This window comes from Schistocerca piceifrons, chromosome 11, assembly GCF_021461385.2.
Source record: "Schistocerca piceifrons isolate TAMUIC-IGC-003096 chromosome 11, iqSchPice1.1, whole genome shotgun sequence".
Classification (NCBI taxonomy): Eukaryota; Metazoa; Arthropoda; class Insecta; order Orthoptera; family Acrididae; genus Schistocerca; species Schistocerca piceifrons.
The window spans coordinates 121,700,261-121,720,002 of record NC_060148.1 but is presented as its reverse complement, the minus strand read 5'-3'; the positions used below and the strand labels follow the sequence as shown (position 1 = coordinate 121,720,002).

General features: G+C 40.0%; 1 protein-coding gene across 3 annotated transcripts in view; it reads left to right on the top strand.

The window, feature by feature from the left end:
- The window catches only part of LOC124720520, a 76,601-nt gene that overhangs the window by 40,535 nt on the left and 16,324 nt on the right, over nucleotides 1-19,742 (top strand). For 2 of the 3 annotated variants that reach the window (XM_047245879.1, XM_047245877.1), the window contains one exon: nucleotides 30-218. In XM_047245879.1, coding sequence (XP_047101835.1) covers nucleotides 30-164 — 135 coding nt within the window. In that variant the 3' untranslated portion in view covers nucleotides 165-218. Of the gene's footprint in view, nucleotides 1-29; nucleotides 219-19,742 lie in introns of those variants that run through there. The other variant, XM_047245878.1, reaches the window with a different exon arrangement.

Here is a 19,742-nt window from a genome sequence, read left to right as displayed (position 1 = left end):
ATAATTCACAGATTGTTTTCTTCTTTCAGTCTGTTAAAAATCCATTGGGAATATCTTGGTCCACTGATTTTATCAAGGAGGATCCTGAATTTAATTTGGAAATGAATATAACTGGGAATATTGTAAGTATTTACATCTCTGATGTATTGCTTGTAGTCAAATAAGTCTTTTGGTAAGTGTGTAGAGTAAAAGTTGCATTGAAATGGAATTGTCACAGATTGTCAGTTTTCTGAAATTTTTTGCTGTTCGTAATTGTAGAATATTCTTCTACTCCTGCACTTGACTTTCATATCACCTCTTACGTTCTGACAGTTTTAAATAGAAGGGGACTAGTGGTTGGTATAATGCTGTTCTGTTGCCCTTGTTGATATCGACTGTATTGTATAATTGTTGTCTGTGATGGTCCCGAAATTCACATTTAGATGAAGTGTAAGTTCCAATAGTGTAGGTCATTTGAGAAATATTCCTCCTTTCAATAACATCTGATAAATAAAATTCAAAAGAACATTGACTGGCCTTATACTTTCCCTAAAAATTTATTGGGTTTTGATAAAGAGATAAAATTTGTGTGTTGTAGATCAGCCCTGATACTTAGGCTGCAACCTGTAGATATTGTGGCAGCTTCTGTGGTACCTGTTGTATTACTTATAAAATTTTCATTCATAGAAAAACTCTGTGTATGTCTTATGTCTTTTGGTGAATGATTGTACATAGATGAAGCCATCTATGACCTCACCATTCAAGTCCTGGCAGATCTAAAGAAGAAAGATTAATTTTTTAAATACACTTAATGACCTTGCAAAGGGAAGAAGATGCTCACATTGATAAACATGTCACAGGAATGAAATTAGACAAAGATTGGGGAACGTTCAACACACAATTGCAGAAGGTTAGGTACTGGCTCACTCTCGATCTCATTGTTCATAAACAAACTTCCTGAAGTTATAAAGGATTTTTCAGGCACTGAAATGTTAGCTTCTTCAGACACTGGAATGTGTGGTGATTATACAAGCATACAGGTTGAGGATCCAAACTATAATGCTACGGACAGCTCAGAGAGTATGTAAAGGAGTGTAGCTGATTCACAGCTAACAGGCAAGACTTAAATGTCACAGGGACTCATGTTATGCCATTTTAAACAAATGAAAGGCATGCATTGGCATCACAAGTAGACAGGACAGTAAGTGAAACAGTAGTAGTGTCGTTCCACAAGAAGGGTTTTACAGAAATAAGAACGCCACACATAGTAGTCAGGGATGTGCAAATGAGGAGCTTGCCCACAACAGTGCCCTAGGACATAGCTGTAGTTGTCAAAGTGGCTGGATTGTAGTTGGTGAGCACTTACCATGAAAATACAAAAGGCCATACTGGCCTTTGTATGCAGCCCAAGAGATCACAAGCCGAGCAATATGTCTCCATGGCACCAGGGCCAGAGGTTCAGGGATAGTGTCCACTGCATGGAGTGCTGCTCCCAATGCAAGTGTGCAGAACAGTGTGTTGCTGGTTGTGTGGTCTGGAAGACCATGTCATGTGGTTGGCACTGAAATCACTGACGTGTACCCCACTTGTTACGTTGAAAATATGTAACTTAGATTAAAGAGTGGAAGACACATGAGAAATCTATGAATAGGATTTTTGACCATAACAGTTATCCTGAGTAGTACATGAAGTTGTGCAGTGAACATCTTAGCTCTCTGAGCTAGAGTGCCATGCAACCTTTGTGGTCTCGACAGCATAAAATGCGAGTGCTTAATAATGATGCAGAGAAATAGTGCTGATCATTTTGATACTGGCACATGGCCAGCGAGATTCTGTATTAATTGTGGAATTGGAAATTTTATTAGGTAATTGCATGAGAAGCCAGAGCAAGATAGCAAAGTAATACTTTGTTGGAGAAGCAATTCAGTGCCAGGCTGCTACATCTGTTACTGGTAGGTTCAAACAACACACAAGTATAACGGACATCTTTCAGGAACTCAAATGAGAATTCCCAGAGGGAAGGTGATGTTCCTTCTAGAAACACTATTGAGAACATTTAGAGAACTGCCATTTAAAGCTGACTGCTGAACGATTTTCTTGTTTCCAACATACATAGCTCATAAGGACTATGAAGATAAAATTTGAGAAGTCAGGACTGATAGAGAGGCACATATACAGTCTCTTTCCCTCGTATTTGCGAGTGGATTGGGAACGGAAATGACCAGCAGGGTTATGGGGTACCCTTCGCCATTAGTGCCATTAGGTGGGTAGTGGTGTATCCATGTATGTGGAGATAGAAGGTAAAATAAGTAGGTAACTAATGTAGTAGGATCAACAGTGATGTTGTTCATAGTAGTAAATGTACATATACATAGATACAAAATAATCTGTTCGCAGTTCCCATAATTAGCAGTGTGAGTAGATTAGCACTAGTCACAAACAGCTAGTTGTCACTACACTTCACAGAGGTAAATCCCTGTGGGAGCTTTTGCCTTTAAGATTTGCAGCCTGGCTCATCCCTCATCCATTCACACCCCATCTCTTGCCAAAGCAGAGATTACAGTGTTGAAAGCAAATTTAATTTAATGAAAAAAATTCTGAAACATTCAGTAATAGATGGAACCTGTAGAGACAAATTAAGATCTTCATATTTCAATGAAAGAAGTTATACCTGTATAAGCAATTCCTCAGGATGTTTCAAATCATCAGATATCACAAGGCTATAACTTTGACATAAATAAAGATACAGAATTGGGGTCAGATTTTTACTTCTATACATGCCTGCAAAGCCTTTATTTACAAAGGAACCATATGATTTTCTCATTGCTTACATTTTATGTGTGTGCACATACAACATTAAGGTGCTTTTCACAGCTGTGTTTAGGACCAGATTCATCATTTACTGCTCACAAATATCAATGTTCTTGTCAACACATTTAAGCATCCAGGTATTAGACCTAATCCATGCATATGCAAGCATGTCAGTTTAGTAAACTCACTGCTGTTTCCATGTAGCATCATAGTTCATCCAAAGTTGTTGGAAGAGGAGACACATAGGAGGAGCCTTTCACAAACTCCCACCAATAAAAAAGATACCATACTGTGAGATGAAGCAAATTTCAAGGTCAGTTCTGCAGCCCCTTTAGCTGATCAATCCCTCAGGCAGCTTACTGGTAAGAAGTGCTCTTTAGTGCAGGTTCCAATGCAGTGGTATACCATCCATATGAAAAATTATATTTCTGATAATTTTCCATCTCTTCTGTTTTTGGTCCATCTATGTGTTTTGTAATATTGTCAACTTTCTTCAGTTTGTTACAGAATTCCCCTCTCTTCAGATTCAGTTCAGTATTATCTCACTAAACTGTTCATCCCATTACTTAAGTTTAATATTAAATCATGATCGCTACCAACAAACGTCCTGTATCATATTGCACAGCACTTTACCTTATTAACATTGCAGTTACCAGTTCAAGTCATCCCTTGAAGACTCATTTTATAAAATGGAAAAGCAATCAGAAATGACCTCCTCCTGGAAGAAGTAGATACTACTGGTTACACACTAAATGAAACATACTGCGGACAATTCCTAGGTGTCTGCTTGGGTTTCAATTGAAATGGGGTCCACAAATTGGTAAACTTGTCAAGTTGATCCCCTCAGCATTACTCACCTACAGGCAATTATGATGACATCTTTTGGAGCTTTCACTTGTTTTTGGAATTATCTTCTGGGAAAGCCAACTTGAAATAAAAAACAATTTATGTTATTTAACGTAAAAGCCAATAGGGAGTTCCATAGTGACATGTAGGTGCCAGTTTCCCTAGGTCAGTGGAGAGGTTAATGCAAGGTGTTCACATCACAATCCTGCTACAAGCTTGTATAGGATAAATACTAATTTGTTCATTGCTGCCATGCTCTATAAGATTATCCTATAGGATAGTACTGAGAGAAAGCATGCTAGGAAGCATTTCTGCAAGTTGACATTCTGGAGGAACATTCATTAATTGCAGGGCAGAGAGATATGAGCTTTTTGGTTAACTCATTCTCATGCTGGTGCCTCCTAATTTATTATTGATCTGAATGCCCAAGAACTTAACTCATGGATCCTCATCCAGTGTCTGTCATTGATATCTCCTTGTATCTGTAAGTCATTTGGATTTGTTTGGAATTGCCTGATGTGTGTTTTTGTAATTATAAATCTAAAAACAAAGATGATGTAACTTACCAAACGAAAGCGTTGGCATGTTGACACACACACACACACACACACACACACACACACACACACGCGCACACACGCGCACACATATACAGACTGTTGCCCATTATCCTTCCCACCCCTCCCACAGTGGTATTCCGCCTTCCACTGAACCTACACAATATACTTGTCCATCCTTCCACAACTCCTGCTTCCAACCCCTTACCTCATGGCCCATATTCCTGTAATAGACCTAGATGCAAGAAGTGTTCCATATGTCCTCCGCCACCGCCACCTACTCTAGTCCAGTCACAAACATCACCTATCCCATCAAAGACAGGGCTACTTGTGAAACCCGTCATGTAACCTACAAGCTAAGCTGCAATCACTGCTGTATTCTATGTGGGCATGACAACCAACAAGCTGTCTGTCCACATGAATGGCCACTGACAAACTATGGCCAAGAAACAAGTGGACCACCCTGTTGGTGAGCAAGCTGCCAAACATAACATTCTTCACTTCAGTGACGGCTTCACAGCCTGTGCCATATGAATCCTTCCCACCAACACCAGCTTTTCTGAATTGCACAGCTGGGAACTTTCCCTGCAATACATCTACATTCCTGTAACCGTCCTGGCCTCAACCTTCATTAGTCACTGCTCTCACCCGTCCAGCCCTTTTCTTGTTCCCATTCCAGCACTACGCAGCTGTCATTCCACCATCACACCATGACTTGTACAGTTACAGAATGAAAAAGTCATCCCAGCATTGGGAGACTGCTGTAAATAGTGAAGGAGAACGTTTTGTTGATTATTTAAGTCTCTCTTATTTGTATCTGTTGTATATTAAAATTAGGGAAATATGCCACGAACCATATACAAACCAAATAATTGCTGGAAATGGGTACATATGCCTTACCTTTTTTTCATTTTATTGGTAAACGTGTTTCCTTTCATCTCTGTCTAACCAGTATATATAATGAAACTTCCTGGCAGGTTAAAACTGTGTGCCCGACCGAGACTCGAACTCGGGACCTTTGCCTTTCGCGGGCAAGTGCTCTACCAACTGAGCTACCGAAGCACGACTCACGCCCGGTCCTCACAGCTTTACTTCTGCCAGTATCTCGTCTCCTACCTTCCAAACTTTACAGAAGCTCTCCTGCGAACCTTGCAAAACTAGCACTCCGGAAAGTAAGGATATTGCAGAGACATGGCTTAGCCACAGCCTGGGGGATGTTTCCAGAATGAGATTTTCACTCTGCAGCGGAGTGTGCGCTGATATGAAACTTCCTGGCAGATTAAAACTTACTTTCAGGAGTGCTAATTCTGCAAGGTTCGCAGGAGAGCTTCTGTAAAGTTTGGAAGGTAGGAGACGAGATACTGGCAGAAGTAAAGCTGTGAGGACCGGGCATCAGTCATGCTTCGGTAGCTCAGTTGGTAGAGCACTTGCCCGCGAAAGGCAAAGGTCCCGAGTTCGAGTCTCGGTCGGGCACACAGTTTTAATCTGCCAGGAAGTTTCATTATCAGCGCACACTCCGCTACAGAGTGAAAACCTCATTCTGGAAACATCCCCCAGGCTGTGGCTAAGCCATGTCTCTGCAATATCTACTTTCAGGAGTGCTAGTTCTGCAAGGTTTGCAGGAGAGCTGTAAAGTTTGGAAGGTAGGAGACGAGATACTGGCAGAAGTAAAGCTGTGCGGACCGGGCGTGAGTCGTGCTTCGGTAGCTCAGTTGGTAGAGCACTTGCCCACGAAAGGCAAAGGTCCCGAGTTCGAGTCTCGGTCGGGCACACAGTTTTAATCTGCCGGGAAGTTTCATATCAGCGCACACTCCGCTGCAGAGTGAAAATCTCATTGTGGAAGTATATATAATGCTCAAAATAAAACTTGGTCTGTTAAGCCCAGTGTTTGAATACAGATGTTGCAAACACGGATTGGTATTGTACATACCGTTTACAACACAGTTAACTCAGTGGATGTGTGCTAAGTCTTCAGTGATGAATCATATTGTCTTTAGTTCTTGAATTTATAAAGAATTTAATATTTCCTCAAAATAATTCTGATCTGCACGTAAGGTTATGGCTGAGTAAATGTCAGAACATTCTTAATTTCTTGTCATAAAATGATGTGGCTCTGTTGAGAGGTTAATGTAATCTGTCCACTATTGATTTTCATAATATTTTAGGAGTAGTGTTTGGGTCAGCTGTGTTGTGACAGTTAACCAACATAAAATCTAATTACTCTTGTTCTGAGGTATCGGTTTAAATAATTTTAATGAACAACCCAAAGGGTGCATTGAAATATCATAAAAAAATAAGCATATATTCTAAAAGTAATTTCATATGAAGAAAATGCGCTGAAGGATTGGCAGACCATGTAAATTAGTTAATAAATTTGTTTACTTCATTGTAGAAATGACTGAACTACTAAATATCCACCAATTGATGTTGGAAATAATTTGATTTTGTTGTATGATCAGTAGGCCTGGTAGTTTCAGTGGATAGAGATACAATTATTTCTTAAAGGGAATACAACCATATACTTACTTATTACAGGTCAGTTGAATCAAAAGTACAATTCAGCTGAGGAAAGAGTGATTCCAAGTTCCCTCTTGGGCAATAACATGTATGAAAAGTGAGTTTCATTAATTTTTATAGTAACATTCCTTTTCTAATGATTGATAATATCTTCACACAGTTGGCTGTGTGGAATTAAATACAGCTTCTGAAAGAATTTTTTAAAATTATGTTTAAATCAGAAATTATTTGAATTGCACCCTTCTTTTAAAATCCAAAAACATAAAGAATGTGTTAAATTAGGCATGCAGTAATTGAATCTAAAACTTTAAATCTTGAGGATAAAAGTGAAAAACTAATTGCATTTGGGACACACGGCTTGCACAAATAGCGTAATTCATAATGCAATTTTTAATACTCTAAAAAACTAAAACTATACATAAATCATACGATTTAAATACGTAAGTCTTTCAGTTTTTCATTATATTACATTTTCTTCTTAAAAGATTCATCTTGCAACACAGTTGTAGGTCCCAATTTTAAAGACATAAATAATATCTGTTGCTTTTTAAATAGTCATTGGTTAATTTATTAATGTTCAAATTTGTTCAGTTCTAACGAAAAGTACTGTCACTTTTGTATTGTGTGAATAAATTGTAGCCTTTGGAATGGGTTTATACCTCCCTCAATTAAAGTTTCTACAGTGACAAACAATCCAGGATTTATCAGATCAACATGCACATCCTTGACAGCATCTGTTGCAATTGTGTCTTCATCTCCAGCATTTGATCCCTGCAAAAATCATTTTCCAACTCTGAACACCAAGCACATCTTTGATGGGTTGCATCCATAGTTACAAGATGATGATTGGTTTTTTCAAGCTTCATGGTTAGAGTGACAACAATATTATGATAGCTTACGGCTAAAAATAATAATAGTTTTGAATATGAGCAAAAGTGTTTGAGCTGAATGTGAGTTACACTCTCTCTGTTGTCCAGAAACTATCTTCCAGTACCATTAAACAAGGTTTTTGCTTCAATTTAAGTTTGTACACACTTATAAAAAATCTGTAGCTCAGTCAGCATATCATTTTCTGTGTTTCATCTGGTTCCACACTTCGTTCCTCATTGTACCACCAATAGCATCCATGACAACTTTACCATGTCATGCAGCAAAGAATAACAGTCCTTTTCCACTTTTAATACTCTTGAACACAAACTGGATAATGTGTACTTGTTTTCAAATAGAGAAGTACAGCCATCTCAATGAATTTTCAATTATGGGAGATCTTATTTACAGCAGGTATTATGTATATGACAACACAGCAACAGAGACTCTTTCATGTGTTAGACGTCATTAGTGATGATGTTTCTGCAACATCCAGGTGCAACCTGTGAAGCCTGTACTTATTCATCTTATGAATGAGCACTTAGACTTTTTTCTTCGTTAATCATAGACACACTATCTACAGAGTCAGTCTGCAGATCTCCAGATTTGAGAAATCTATTTTGCACATATCCTCAATTCAGCAGATTGTGAGTTTTTAATGAAACTGAAATATTTAATGTAAAATTTGCTTATCAATTTCTGGCACTACATCAGTGATGGTACCATTAACTTCTGCATATTTTGTTGCCTGTCAACATCAATCCATTATGCCATTTTATTTCTTTGTCAGTCAACTTTATTATGCAATGTGGATGATGTTTAGGAGCTATAGCTTTTACACTTTATACATGAGTTCGTAGTACACATGAATTAACAATAGACTACATGTTCCAGTAACTCCTTACCTCATAAAAAATGCTCTTTCCAGTGTCATTTTTCATTGCATTCACCAGATAATCAGAGTTAGCATGATACCTTCATACATACATTGAGGTGTATTCAGAAGCAATAAAATGTGTAATGAATGAAAGTATTTTTTATTTGCCCCATTTCTGTGTCTGCCTAGAATTGCTCATAAGCTCCCTGAGCTGAAAGTACCATGTAATGTTTTTACAAAACCCTGTGCATCTTTGTCTTCGGATCTTTAAATAATTTAGTATCCCATCTGTCAGGTGCTTGACAGGTTGTTATCCCTGTTGTAAAAAAATTAAACTTTCCTTCTCTTTTTCTGAAACCTTGTTATCCAGTTTGAGTTGTTAATGTGTGCTTAAACATTATGGAAATTGTTCCACTGGAACAATTAATTTGTTTGTTACTGCATATTTCTGAGTTGGACTGTCTGGATGTAGCTATCTTTTCACTGCTTTTCCTAAAGTTTATGGTGATTAGTATGAACCTAAATAGGATTCTGATGATTATACTATGGTGACATGAGTGGTTGTGCATTTACTTTCTTCATACATACTATTCACAGCTCTTTCTTCCTCTCTCTTTTCCTTTATTTTAAGTCTAGACATTTGCTAAGTTGCTCTCTTTCCTTTCTTCTGAAGTCTTGTGATATTTTCTTGGCATTTTCCCTGCATTGAACCAATTGTAATTGATTTGCATGTAGTTTTGGAATATATATATATATATATATATATATATATATATATATATATATATATATATATAAAAAGATGATGAAACTTACCAAACAAAAGCGCTGGCAGGTCGATAGACACACAAACAAACACAAACATACACACAAAATTCTAGCTTTCGCAACCAATGGTTGCCTCGTCAGGAAAGAGGGAGGAGAAGGAATGTGGAATGTTTCCCTCTATTATATTCATATATATATATATATATATATATATATATATATATATATATATATATATATATATATATATATATATATATATATATATAAATACAAAGATGAGGTGACTTACCGAACAAAAACGCTGGCAGGTCGATAGACACACAAACAAACACAAACATACACACAAAATTCAAGCTTTCGCAACAAATTGTTGCCTCATCAGGAAAGAGGGAAGGAGAGGGGAAGACGAAAGGAAGTGGGTTTTAAAGGAGAGGGTAAGGAGTCATTCCAATCCCGGGAGCGGAAAGACTTACCTTAGGGGGAAAAAAGGACAGGTATACACTCGCACACACGCACATATCCATCCACACATACAGACACAAGCAGACATATTTAAAGACCAATATGTCTGCTTGTGTCTGTATGTGTGGATGGATATGTGCGTGTGTGCGAGTGTATACCTGTCCTTTTTTCCCCCTAAGGTAAGTCTTTCCGCTCCCGGGATTGGAATGACTCCTTACCCTCTCCTTTAAAACCCACTTCCTTTCGTCTTCCCCTCTCCTTCCCTCTTTCCTGATGAGGCAACAATTTGTTGCGAAAGCTTGAATTTTGTGTGTATGTTTGTGTTTGTTTGTGTGTCTATCGACCTGCCAGCGTTTTTGTTCGGTAAGTCACCTCATCTTTGTATTTATATATAATTTTTCCCACGTGGAATGTTTCCTTCCATTATATATATATATATATATATATATATATATATATATATATATATATATATATATATATATATATATATCAAATTTACTATCCATTATTTTTAACAGAAAGCTAGTATTAATAATGTGTAACAATACACCAGTCTTCATATACAAATGTATTACTCTGTAAATTATTCATCTACAAAATTATTACCCCATAAATTCTTTGCTTTACAGCACATTTTTTTAAAAAAATTATTTGGGTTGAAGTTAATTAACAAAAAATGTTAACTTTCTTCCTTACCTACCTTCTGGCATATTTTTTTTTTTTACCAATTATGGTTGATACACTTCATTGACCTTCTTTTTATGAAGACTCTGTCCCTCGAATTGACCAAACTATGCTACCCATTACACCAGATTTACTGGCGGCAAGTATTTCTGGCCTTATTTCACCTCTTGAGTGTTGTTCTAACAATTGGTTACCTTAACCCTTTCACTGAATCGTAAATTTCCATAGGGCCCCTTGCCCTGCACCTTGACTCAAACACCATGGTAGTAATTTCATTACTATGCTTCTTGCCCAGTTTTTTCTGTCTATTTCCCACTTAAAAGCGAAGATAAGTCGATTATTCTTCATACTATATCACTGTGCATTCTACTTCATTCTTCTGCTTTTATGCTTGGGTTATCGAACTCAGTGGAACCTGAACTATGGCTGGGTCTGTACTCAGTAGTTTTTATTGTCTTTTATGTGCCAGAACAACACAAGGCTCAGCAGAACAAGTGCCACTGCAGTGGTTGGTATGACAGTGGTCAGTGTTGTCTCATTCTGGTGCTGATTTTCACAATATGAATTTACATGCTGCAATAACGTTTCCAGGAAGATTGGTCCCTCCTGCTGGTTCAGAAGCGTGTTTATAGACTACACTAGTTTTGGTCCCAGAGTTTGATTTAAGCTGGTTAGATTTGCGGCAGGTGGCACTTCCATGGGGTCTTCTGGCCAGTACAAATGTGGCTGTGAAAGGCTCAAGTGAGTTATACCTGCAATCATGGTGGACAAGCAGAAAATAGGTCCCATTACGTTGCATGCTGTTCCATTTAATAAGAAAGCATTCACCTTTCATTCTACCCTCATTGCTGATCTACCCCTCTACTTGTAAAAACTAGCTGCTACTACCATCTTGTCAAAGCTAGGGTACAGCCCATGTGCCTTGACCTGCTGAAAGTACAATTCTGGCTGGACCACTTTTTAATTGCATTCTCTTTCCTCCTTTGTCCCATTAGCAATTTCACTGCACAGGAATCCTGCCCCACTGATATTACCATACACGGACAGACTATGATTTTCTCTCGGTGACATTTTTGTAAATTTGCCTCCTCCACTGCTACATATCTACCTTTGTCCTTTGTAGTTAATAACAGTTGCTGAGTTTTTACTCTTACAAATTTCTTCAGTATTCCCCATGTGACGAGTTATGCACGAATTACGTAGCACTCGTGATGTGCTTGTTTCCCTGCTACTGTTACAGAAATGAAAATCTAAACTTTTCTTCCATCAGTTCTCATTGATGCTGTGGCTACTCCAAATTAAAGGGCAAGTCTTTGTGCTCAGGTTCTGAAACCAATCTCAACTTCGGTGGTAGTTCCTTCTGTACTTTCCTTAGGCCATTTAAATACTGCTCTTCTTGCAAAAAATTTACCCCTAGCTGGAACACTTATCTTCTACAGACTGCAACCATTTTAATAACTACTTCCCTCTAAGACTTCTACTTGGGTTTGTAGTTCCCTGATAATCGGAGTAATATGTAATACTGCTGCTTTTGTACTTCAGCTTTCTGCATTTCCATGCTGCCAGTCAGTTTTATGCATGAGTTCAAAATCAAATTTGCATAGTCATGCTGTCCATCCTGTCAGCCTATTGGGAAGGATTCATTAACCTCAGCAACCATTTTAATGCTACATGATCTATTATTACTCTAAATGTTTCACCATACAGGTAAATTTGATATATGTGAGTCCATAAATAAGGTTAACATCTCATTCACCATTGCAGAATAATTTCATTCTGCAGAATTCAGCTGCCTTGAGTGTAAGCTACTGGATGGTCTGCACATTGCACCTCTTTTGATAACACAGCCTGGTGCATGGTTTTATGCATCACATAATAAAACAAGTTCTGTATTAAAATCTGGAAGTGCCACAATTGGACTCAATGTTTAAGCTTCTTTTAACTCCTCAAAAGCATGCTGACACTGTTCTGACCACACAAACTTAGTACCCTTCTTTTAACAATTGTGTAACCTACTGGCAATATCCGCATATCCTCTTATCAACCAGTGCTAATAGTTCACAAATGCAGAATGATTGCAACTATTTGACAGATTATGGTACAGGAAATTCACATACACTCTAATTAACCTTAAGTCTGTCTCAACTCCATCTTGTGATATGTCCTAGGTATGCTATCTATTCCATCACAAAATAGCACTTTTTTGTACTCACTGTTAACTTCACTGCTTTGAACCTTAAGAATACGTCCCTTGATCACTGCATATACAGTTTGCTATCACTTCCATAGACGATTATGTCATCAGGATACATAGCATTTCCATAGTTTCAAACTTCTGAGTATTGTGTTACCTATGTAATTATCACACTTGTTTGCAGCTTTCCATGTTTCCTTGTATGAATTCAGCTTATTGAGTTCTGTGACAGAAACTTCTGGCTCACTATCTGAGAAGCTAGTGCTTTGATGCTCATTGCTATAGCCATAATTTTCATGGTTGCCAGCAGTTGAGAAACGGTAATTCTCACTCATTCGCAAATGTTTTTTCAAACTAACATTACTGTGAAATACCTCACCACACCACTTACAAACATATAAAGGTGGTAGCGTACCATCAATGTGAATAAACACATGCTTTATGAATCTGTATTTTGAAGGAAAGCTCTGTTGGCAGAAATTACAGCTATATACATGTAATTCCTTTTCCCACGTACTAAAGTTATACCGCATGGCAACTGAGCAGTTCTTATCAACAGTCATATCTTCTGTATTGGTACCAAACTCGTGTGTTGACTTCTCCATGTCTATCAACAACTCATCCTGGACCAGTCTATGGTGACAAGTTTCTTCACATGATATGCCACTGCTCCCACCAGTACACTGAGTCAATCTGAAGAGTAAGGAGGCGGATGTTAAATACTGATATACAAACAACAAAGAAACAATATTTAGGTGTCCATAAATCCAGTACTATAAGAGAGAATTCATAAAAGTGCAGAAATTGTTAGAGATTTAAAATTGTAATATTCCACCAGAAGTAAGGAACTGATGAGGTAAAAATAATGATTAATCTGAGTCACTGCCAATTTGATCTGAAATTTTTAGATGAGAATTAAAATAATTCACTTTCAAGTGTTACAGTCTTTTTAAAATACAGTGCTACAAATTAATAGTCTACACCGATTTATTAATTGTATAAAAAAAAATTTCGGTTACATGTTTTAATTAAGAGAAATAATTTTTAAATGTTCCTCTTCTATTATCGTAGCTCTGGAAATGGCTTTCCTTTGTCTGGCAAATACTTTCACCTTTGAAAATTTATTTCACCTAGCAAACAGTTTTTTTTTTTTTTTTTTTTTTTTTTTTGTTTGATTCCCAATGAGTCAAGAACTACTGCAAGCATAATTATTTTGGTTAGGTATCTTGTATGGATGTTTATCAGGTGGATAATGACTGTTCATGAACAATAATCAATGTCACATCAATCTATGGAAAAAATGCATACTGATGAATGAATGTGAATGACAAACTTGCAGATGGTTTTAATCTAAGACTATGTTTTTGGCACTGCAACTTATATGAAGCCTTGCACAAATGGAAATGCTGTCTAAAATGATTGAAATGGTTGTAAATTTTCCAGTATATTTGCAGTGAGCCTTTTTGAAAATTTTTACATTTGGTCACCCGACACTGCAGAACACAAATAACTTAAGGACACACACATTAAACACTGCAGTCTGAGACTACATATCGAGTAGCAGTGACAATAGCTAATGCATGAGCTACCCGTGTAGTATCTGGGTCCCATAACTCCACCTGCAGTTAAACCCTTTCCCACAGAACAGAACTGTGATGCCTTTCAGGTCCCCATGTGATCATGTTGCACATGAAAGATCACAAACTACTGGAGGCATGCATGCTCCAGCGTTTTCTTTTGTTCTGACTGTAACTTCTAACTTTTTTGCATTGTGTTTGGTATATAGTTCTGTTTGGCATGGTATCTGCTAAATTTCGAATGATTTTAAACTCTTAATTGGGATCACACGGGTTTTTTAACGTAACCAGTAGCGTTGTGTGTCAGATTCTAGAAGTTCACAACTGAATCACTAAACATTGTAACTTTTTAAAACTCAGTTACATGTATTTTCATACATATGGAAGTGAAGTAACAGAATATAAATAATGAAGAAAGAAATCAAAAAGTATGCAATTGAGGTTTCAAACAAATAGTTTTATTTCTACTACTTTAAGAAATAGAAAGGTAACAATTTAAATTTTAGACTATGCCAGTCAACCATAAACAAACCAGAATAAAAACCAGAATTTCTGGAAAACGTCAACAATACATAAATTTTGATGATAATTATTTATCAATTGTTTAAGAGACCTCCACGTAAGCATTGTGTAGGTACTGAGTACTTGTGTCGTATCCTTAATCTTTACTGCACAACATTTTTTGTGGCATGTACATTCATAGACTCTTATTGCAGTCATGATGGAAGTGCACATGTATTTTAATAACACAAGTACTACAGCCTGAACAGCAACACTGCTGATGGTTTGCAACACTGCTGATGGTTTACACATTTGCTAAAACGTTTGGCACTATAGCTGTTACCTCTACTTTATTCCTTCCTTTGTTCTCTCAATTCTCAAACCAAAGAGTTGTCATTATGAACAAAAACAGTTTCTTACATTCTATCTAGATACTCCAGTACCCCTGTATCATACAACTAGTGCGGTCGGGGGATTAATGGGACTTCATCACTTTTACTTGGTCTTTCGGCTGAGGATGGTTGCGAAGTGCCATTGCATATATACACTAGTTTTGCGATGGGCTCGCCACTCCCAAAGACTACCGCCACTCCCCCCTACAGGACAGGATTAGTGTGCCCTAACTGCCTACATCCGGTGTAATCCATGGGAAAGTGTGAATGTCTGAAAATGGTTGCAAGCCGTGTAATTGAGACAGAATGTGGAGACCAGCCTGGTATTCACCCAGTGGGATGTGGAAAACCGTCTAAAAACCACATCCAGGCTGGCCAGTACACTGGACCTTCATCATTAATCCACCAGATGGATTTGATCCAGGGATGGCGTGCATGCCTGAATCTAGGAAGCTGCGCGTTAGCGCTCTCGGCTACCCTGGTGGGTCGTTTCTTACATTACCATGAAAATATTACAATTGGTTCCACCTAGTAAGGAAATATTGTCAATGCATTTGATGCCAGGGTTGGAGACTGCTGTGAATACAAGCAAGCCTATTAAAGCTTTTACTCAGAAAAATTAATATCATGCAAAGAGGGTATGTTCTTTTGAATATTTTTATATTATCAAGATTTTGTTTCATCACTGTTGAATCTCATCTAAAATACCTTGAGTGAAAACAAAACTTTGTTTCTTGTACAATGTCTCGATTTCTACTCATCACATCACAACTAAGTTACAGGGCAGGAATCTGCAAAGCAATGTTCTATTGTGTAGCACAAACATTGCTTGGATTGTGCATTTCTCCATTTGAAAGAGTTTCCCCTACCATAAAAGCAGGAATCATGGTGATATGACTGTATCCTCTGTTGTCGTTATTTCCTCCTCCTCCTCCACCACCACCACCACGGCCCTCTTCTGAAATTGTCTCTTCTGAAATTGTATCACCAATTTCCATCATGTAATGTTGATGAATATTACTGTCAACCAGAATTTCATATACCATTTATCTAAATATATATTAAAGTACAGTTGTCCTACTTACAGAACTCATGCATGATTGGTTTGTGGGGGCTCAACTGCATGGCCATCAGTCCCAATTATTGCAGTCTTTTTTTACACAGTCCAATGTAGCCACTGTCACGAATGATGATGATGATCAAATGACGACAGTGAAAACACCCAGTCATAACAACACAGCCAATAATCAGACCCAGGATGCCATATTCCAGAAGCAGCAATGCTAGCCAGTAGACCACAAACTGTGGACAGAACTCATGGAGAATAATAAGTCTGTTATGGCTGGTTTGAATGGTTAGAGATATGCGACACACACTGCATACTGTAAAAGACACTGACAGAAGACACCATAATTATTACACTGTAACAACAAGAATAAACACAAGCTGCTGATAAAAACCCCTGCTGAGCAGTATTTGTTGAACGAGTGTGGTATCTCTGTTGGATGTCATAATAACTTTATTATGAATTTATTGAGTGTAAAACTGTCTGAAAAGCAACCAGTTTTCATAACAAGAAGTCGACCCAAGGCGTTTTAAGTGATTATAATTACACTGACAGTGCTCCAGATGCTGCTGTGTGAGCTCTATACTTTCCAGGATACTGTGGCAGTTTAGGGTGTTCATTAACAGTTGTCCTCATCGAGTACACTGAAAAATAATTTTTCACTTTCCGCCAAAAGGTGAAAATATGGCGCTATAAGCAGTGAGAATGAGACATCAGTGCAGGAAAAGAAGAGAAACGATCAGACCAATGATACTGGTGGTTCTGGTATGGTTATTAGGATATGATGAGAAATTACATCTTCAAAATGGTCTACCTGTGCAACATGCTGTATCAATGACATGACATGTCATGGTTGCCTACAGCATATTCAGAGTGAGGGCCAGAGAGGGCGGGGGCCAGAGAGGGCGGGGGAGAGAGAGGGCGGGGGCGAGAGAGGGCGGGAGTCAGAGGGGAGGAGGGGGACAAGGACGACGGGGAGGGGGGAGAGGACAAGGACGACGGGGAGGGGGGAGAGGACGAGAGCGACGGGGAGGGGGGAGAGGACGAGAGCGACGGGGAGGGGGGGAGAGGTCGAGAGCGACGGGGAGGGGGGGAGAGGGCGAGAGCGACGGGGAGGGGGGGAGAGGGAGAGAACGACGGGGAGGGGGGGAGAGGGAGAGAACGACGGGGAGGGGGGGAGAGGGAGAGAACGACGGGGAGGGGGGGAGAGGGCGAGAACGACGGGGAGGGGGGGAGAGGGCGAGAACGACGGGGAGGGGGGGGAGAGGGCGAGAACGACGGGGAGGGGGGGTAGAGGGCGAGAACGACGGGGAGGGGGGGTAGAGGGCGAGAACGAAGGGGAGGGGGGCAGAGGGCGAGAACGAAGGGGAGGGGGGCAGAGGGCGAGAACGACGGGGAGGGGGGCAGAGGGCGAGAACGACGGGGAGGGGGGCAGAGGGCGAGAACGACGGGGAGGGGGGCAGAGGGCGAGAACGACGGGGAGGGGGGCAGAGGGCGAGAACGACGGGGAGGGGGGCAGAGGGCGAGAACGACGGGGAGGGGGGAGAGGGCGGGAACGACGGGGAGGGGGGGAGAGGGCGGGAACGACGGGGGAGGGGGGGAGAGGGCGGGAACGACGGGGAAGGGGGGGGTAGAGGACGAGAACGACGGGGAAGGGGGGGGGAAGAGGGCGAGAATGACGGGGAAGGGGGGGGGAAGAGGGCGAGAACGACGGGGAAGGGGGGGGAAGAGGGCGAGAACGACGGGGAGGGGGGGAAGAGGGCGAGAACGACGGGGAGGGGGGGAAGAGGGCGAGAACGACGGGGTGGGGGGGGAAGAGGGCGAGAACGATGGGGTGGGTGGGGGGAGAGGGCGAGAACGACGGGGAGGGGGGGAGAGGGCGAGAACGACGGGGAGGGGGGGAGAGGGCGAGAAGGACGGTGAGGGGGGGGAGAGGACGAGAACGACGGGGAGGGGCGGAGAGGACGAGAACGACGGGGAGGGGGGAGAGGACGAGAACGACGGGGAGGGGGGGAGAGGACGGGAGGGACGGGGGGGGAGAGGACGGGAGGGACGGGGGGGGAGAGGACGGGAGTTAGAGATGACAGGAAAGCAGCTACGGCTTGAGGTCCACAGGACAAATGGGGACGGGAGGGGGGAAGGAAGTAATGAGGACTCTCCTGCCTATGCTTTGACTAATTGTATGTGTAGCAGCTCCTATTCCAAGTGCAGTTCAGATGCATGTCATATTTCACTGATATGAGCCTCTGACACCTCCACTCCCATGGCCAGTGCTCCATCAACTCTCATGAAGCACACACTGCCCCGTGCATCTCACATCTCTGAGCCCATTACGTCATATCATGATACTACAACTAACATCTATGAAGTGCCGCATATGTTAAATTGTTTAAAATACCTGTCCATCCAAGAAACGTTTGAGAACTGATCTACCTGTAACTTTCATATGTTTTGTTACTATGTAAAATGGCGATGATGCCTGATCTTTATGTACATGATTACTCTGCCATTCATAATTATGGGCCTGGCAGAGGGTCATCCAACCATCATTTGTAATTTACTTCTCTACCATTCCACTCTCACTGCATGCAGGGAAAACGAGCACTTACACCTTTCCATGTGGGTGCTGATTTCTCATACTTTACTATGATAATTTCTCCCTGCTTAGATGGGCATCAATAAAATATTATCACACTGTCGACAAAATTCGTGTTTCAAATTTCATGATAAATTAGTGCCACAGCGAAAAAAGTGTTTTAATGACCACCACCCCAGTTCACGTATCATATCCATAGCACACTCTCCCTTATTTTGCGATGGTATAAAACGAGCTGCATTTCTTTCAATTTATTTCATGTCCCCCACCACACTGCAATAGTCCACAAGATAATAGATAAGCATAATGTAAGCCAGTTCTTTAGTAACCTGTTACGTTTTCCAAGTGGTCTGCCAAGGAATCAGTCTTTGGTTTGCTTTCTCAGAGCATTATCTATAAGGATGTTATGATTCAATTTATTCATAAGTGTAGCTCCTATGCATTCAGTTGAGTTCACAGCTTTTAGGTTTGTATGATTTATCGTGTGAACGAAATTTATCACATTCCTTTCCGTACTCATGTGGTTGACTTCATACTCTTCATTATTTACAGTCAATTGCTATTTTCCACATCATACAGATATCTTTTCTATCACTCCACAATTCGTTTTCATCATCTGATGACTTTACGATAAGGTAAATGACAACATAATCTGCAAACAATCTAAGAGATTGTCTCTTAAATCGTGTATGTAGGTCAGGGACAAGAAAGGGCCTATAACACTTACTTGGGAAACGTCAGATATTAATTCGATGACTTTCTGTCAGTTATTACGAACTGTGATCTTTCTGATACAAAATCACGAATCAGTGCACACAGCTACGATGATACTCCAGGGGCATACAATGTAATCGGAAGTCACTTGTGAGGAATTGAGTCAAAAGCCTTCTGAAAACCATAAATATGGAATCAATGTAATGTCATATGTCCTAATCAGTCATTACTTTGCGAGAATAAAGAGCTTGTGTTTCACAAGAATTATGTTTTCCGAATAGTTGTATGGGCGTGCATTTAATCGGATTACTCACATTCCCTTTCTTGG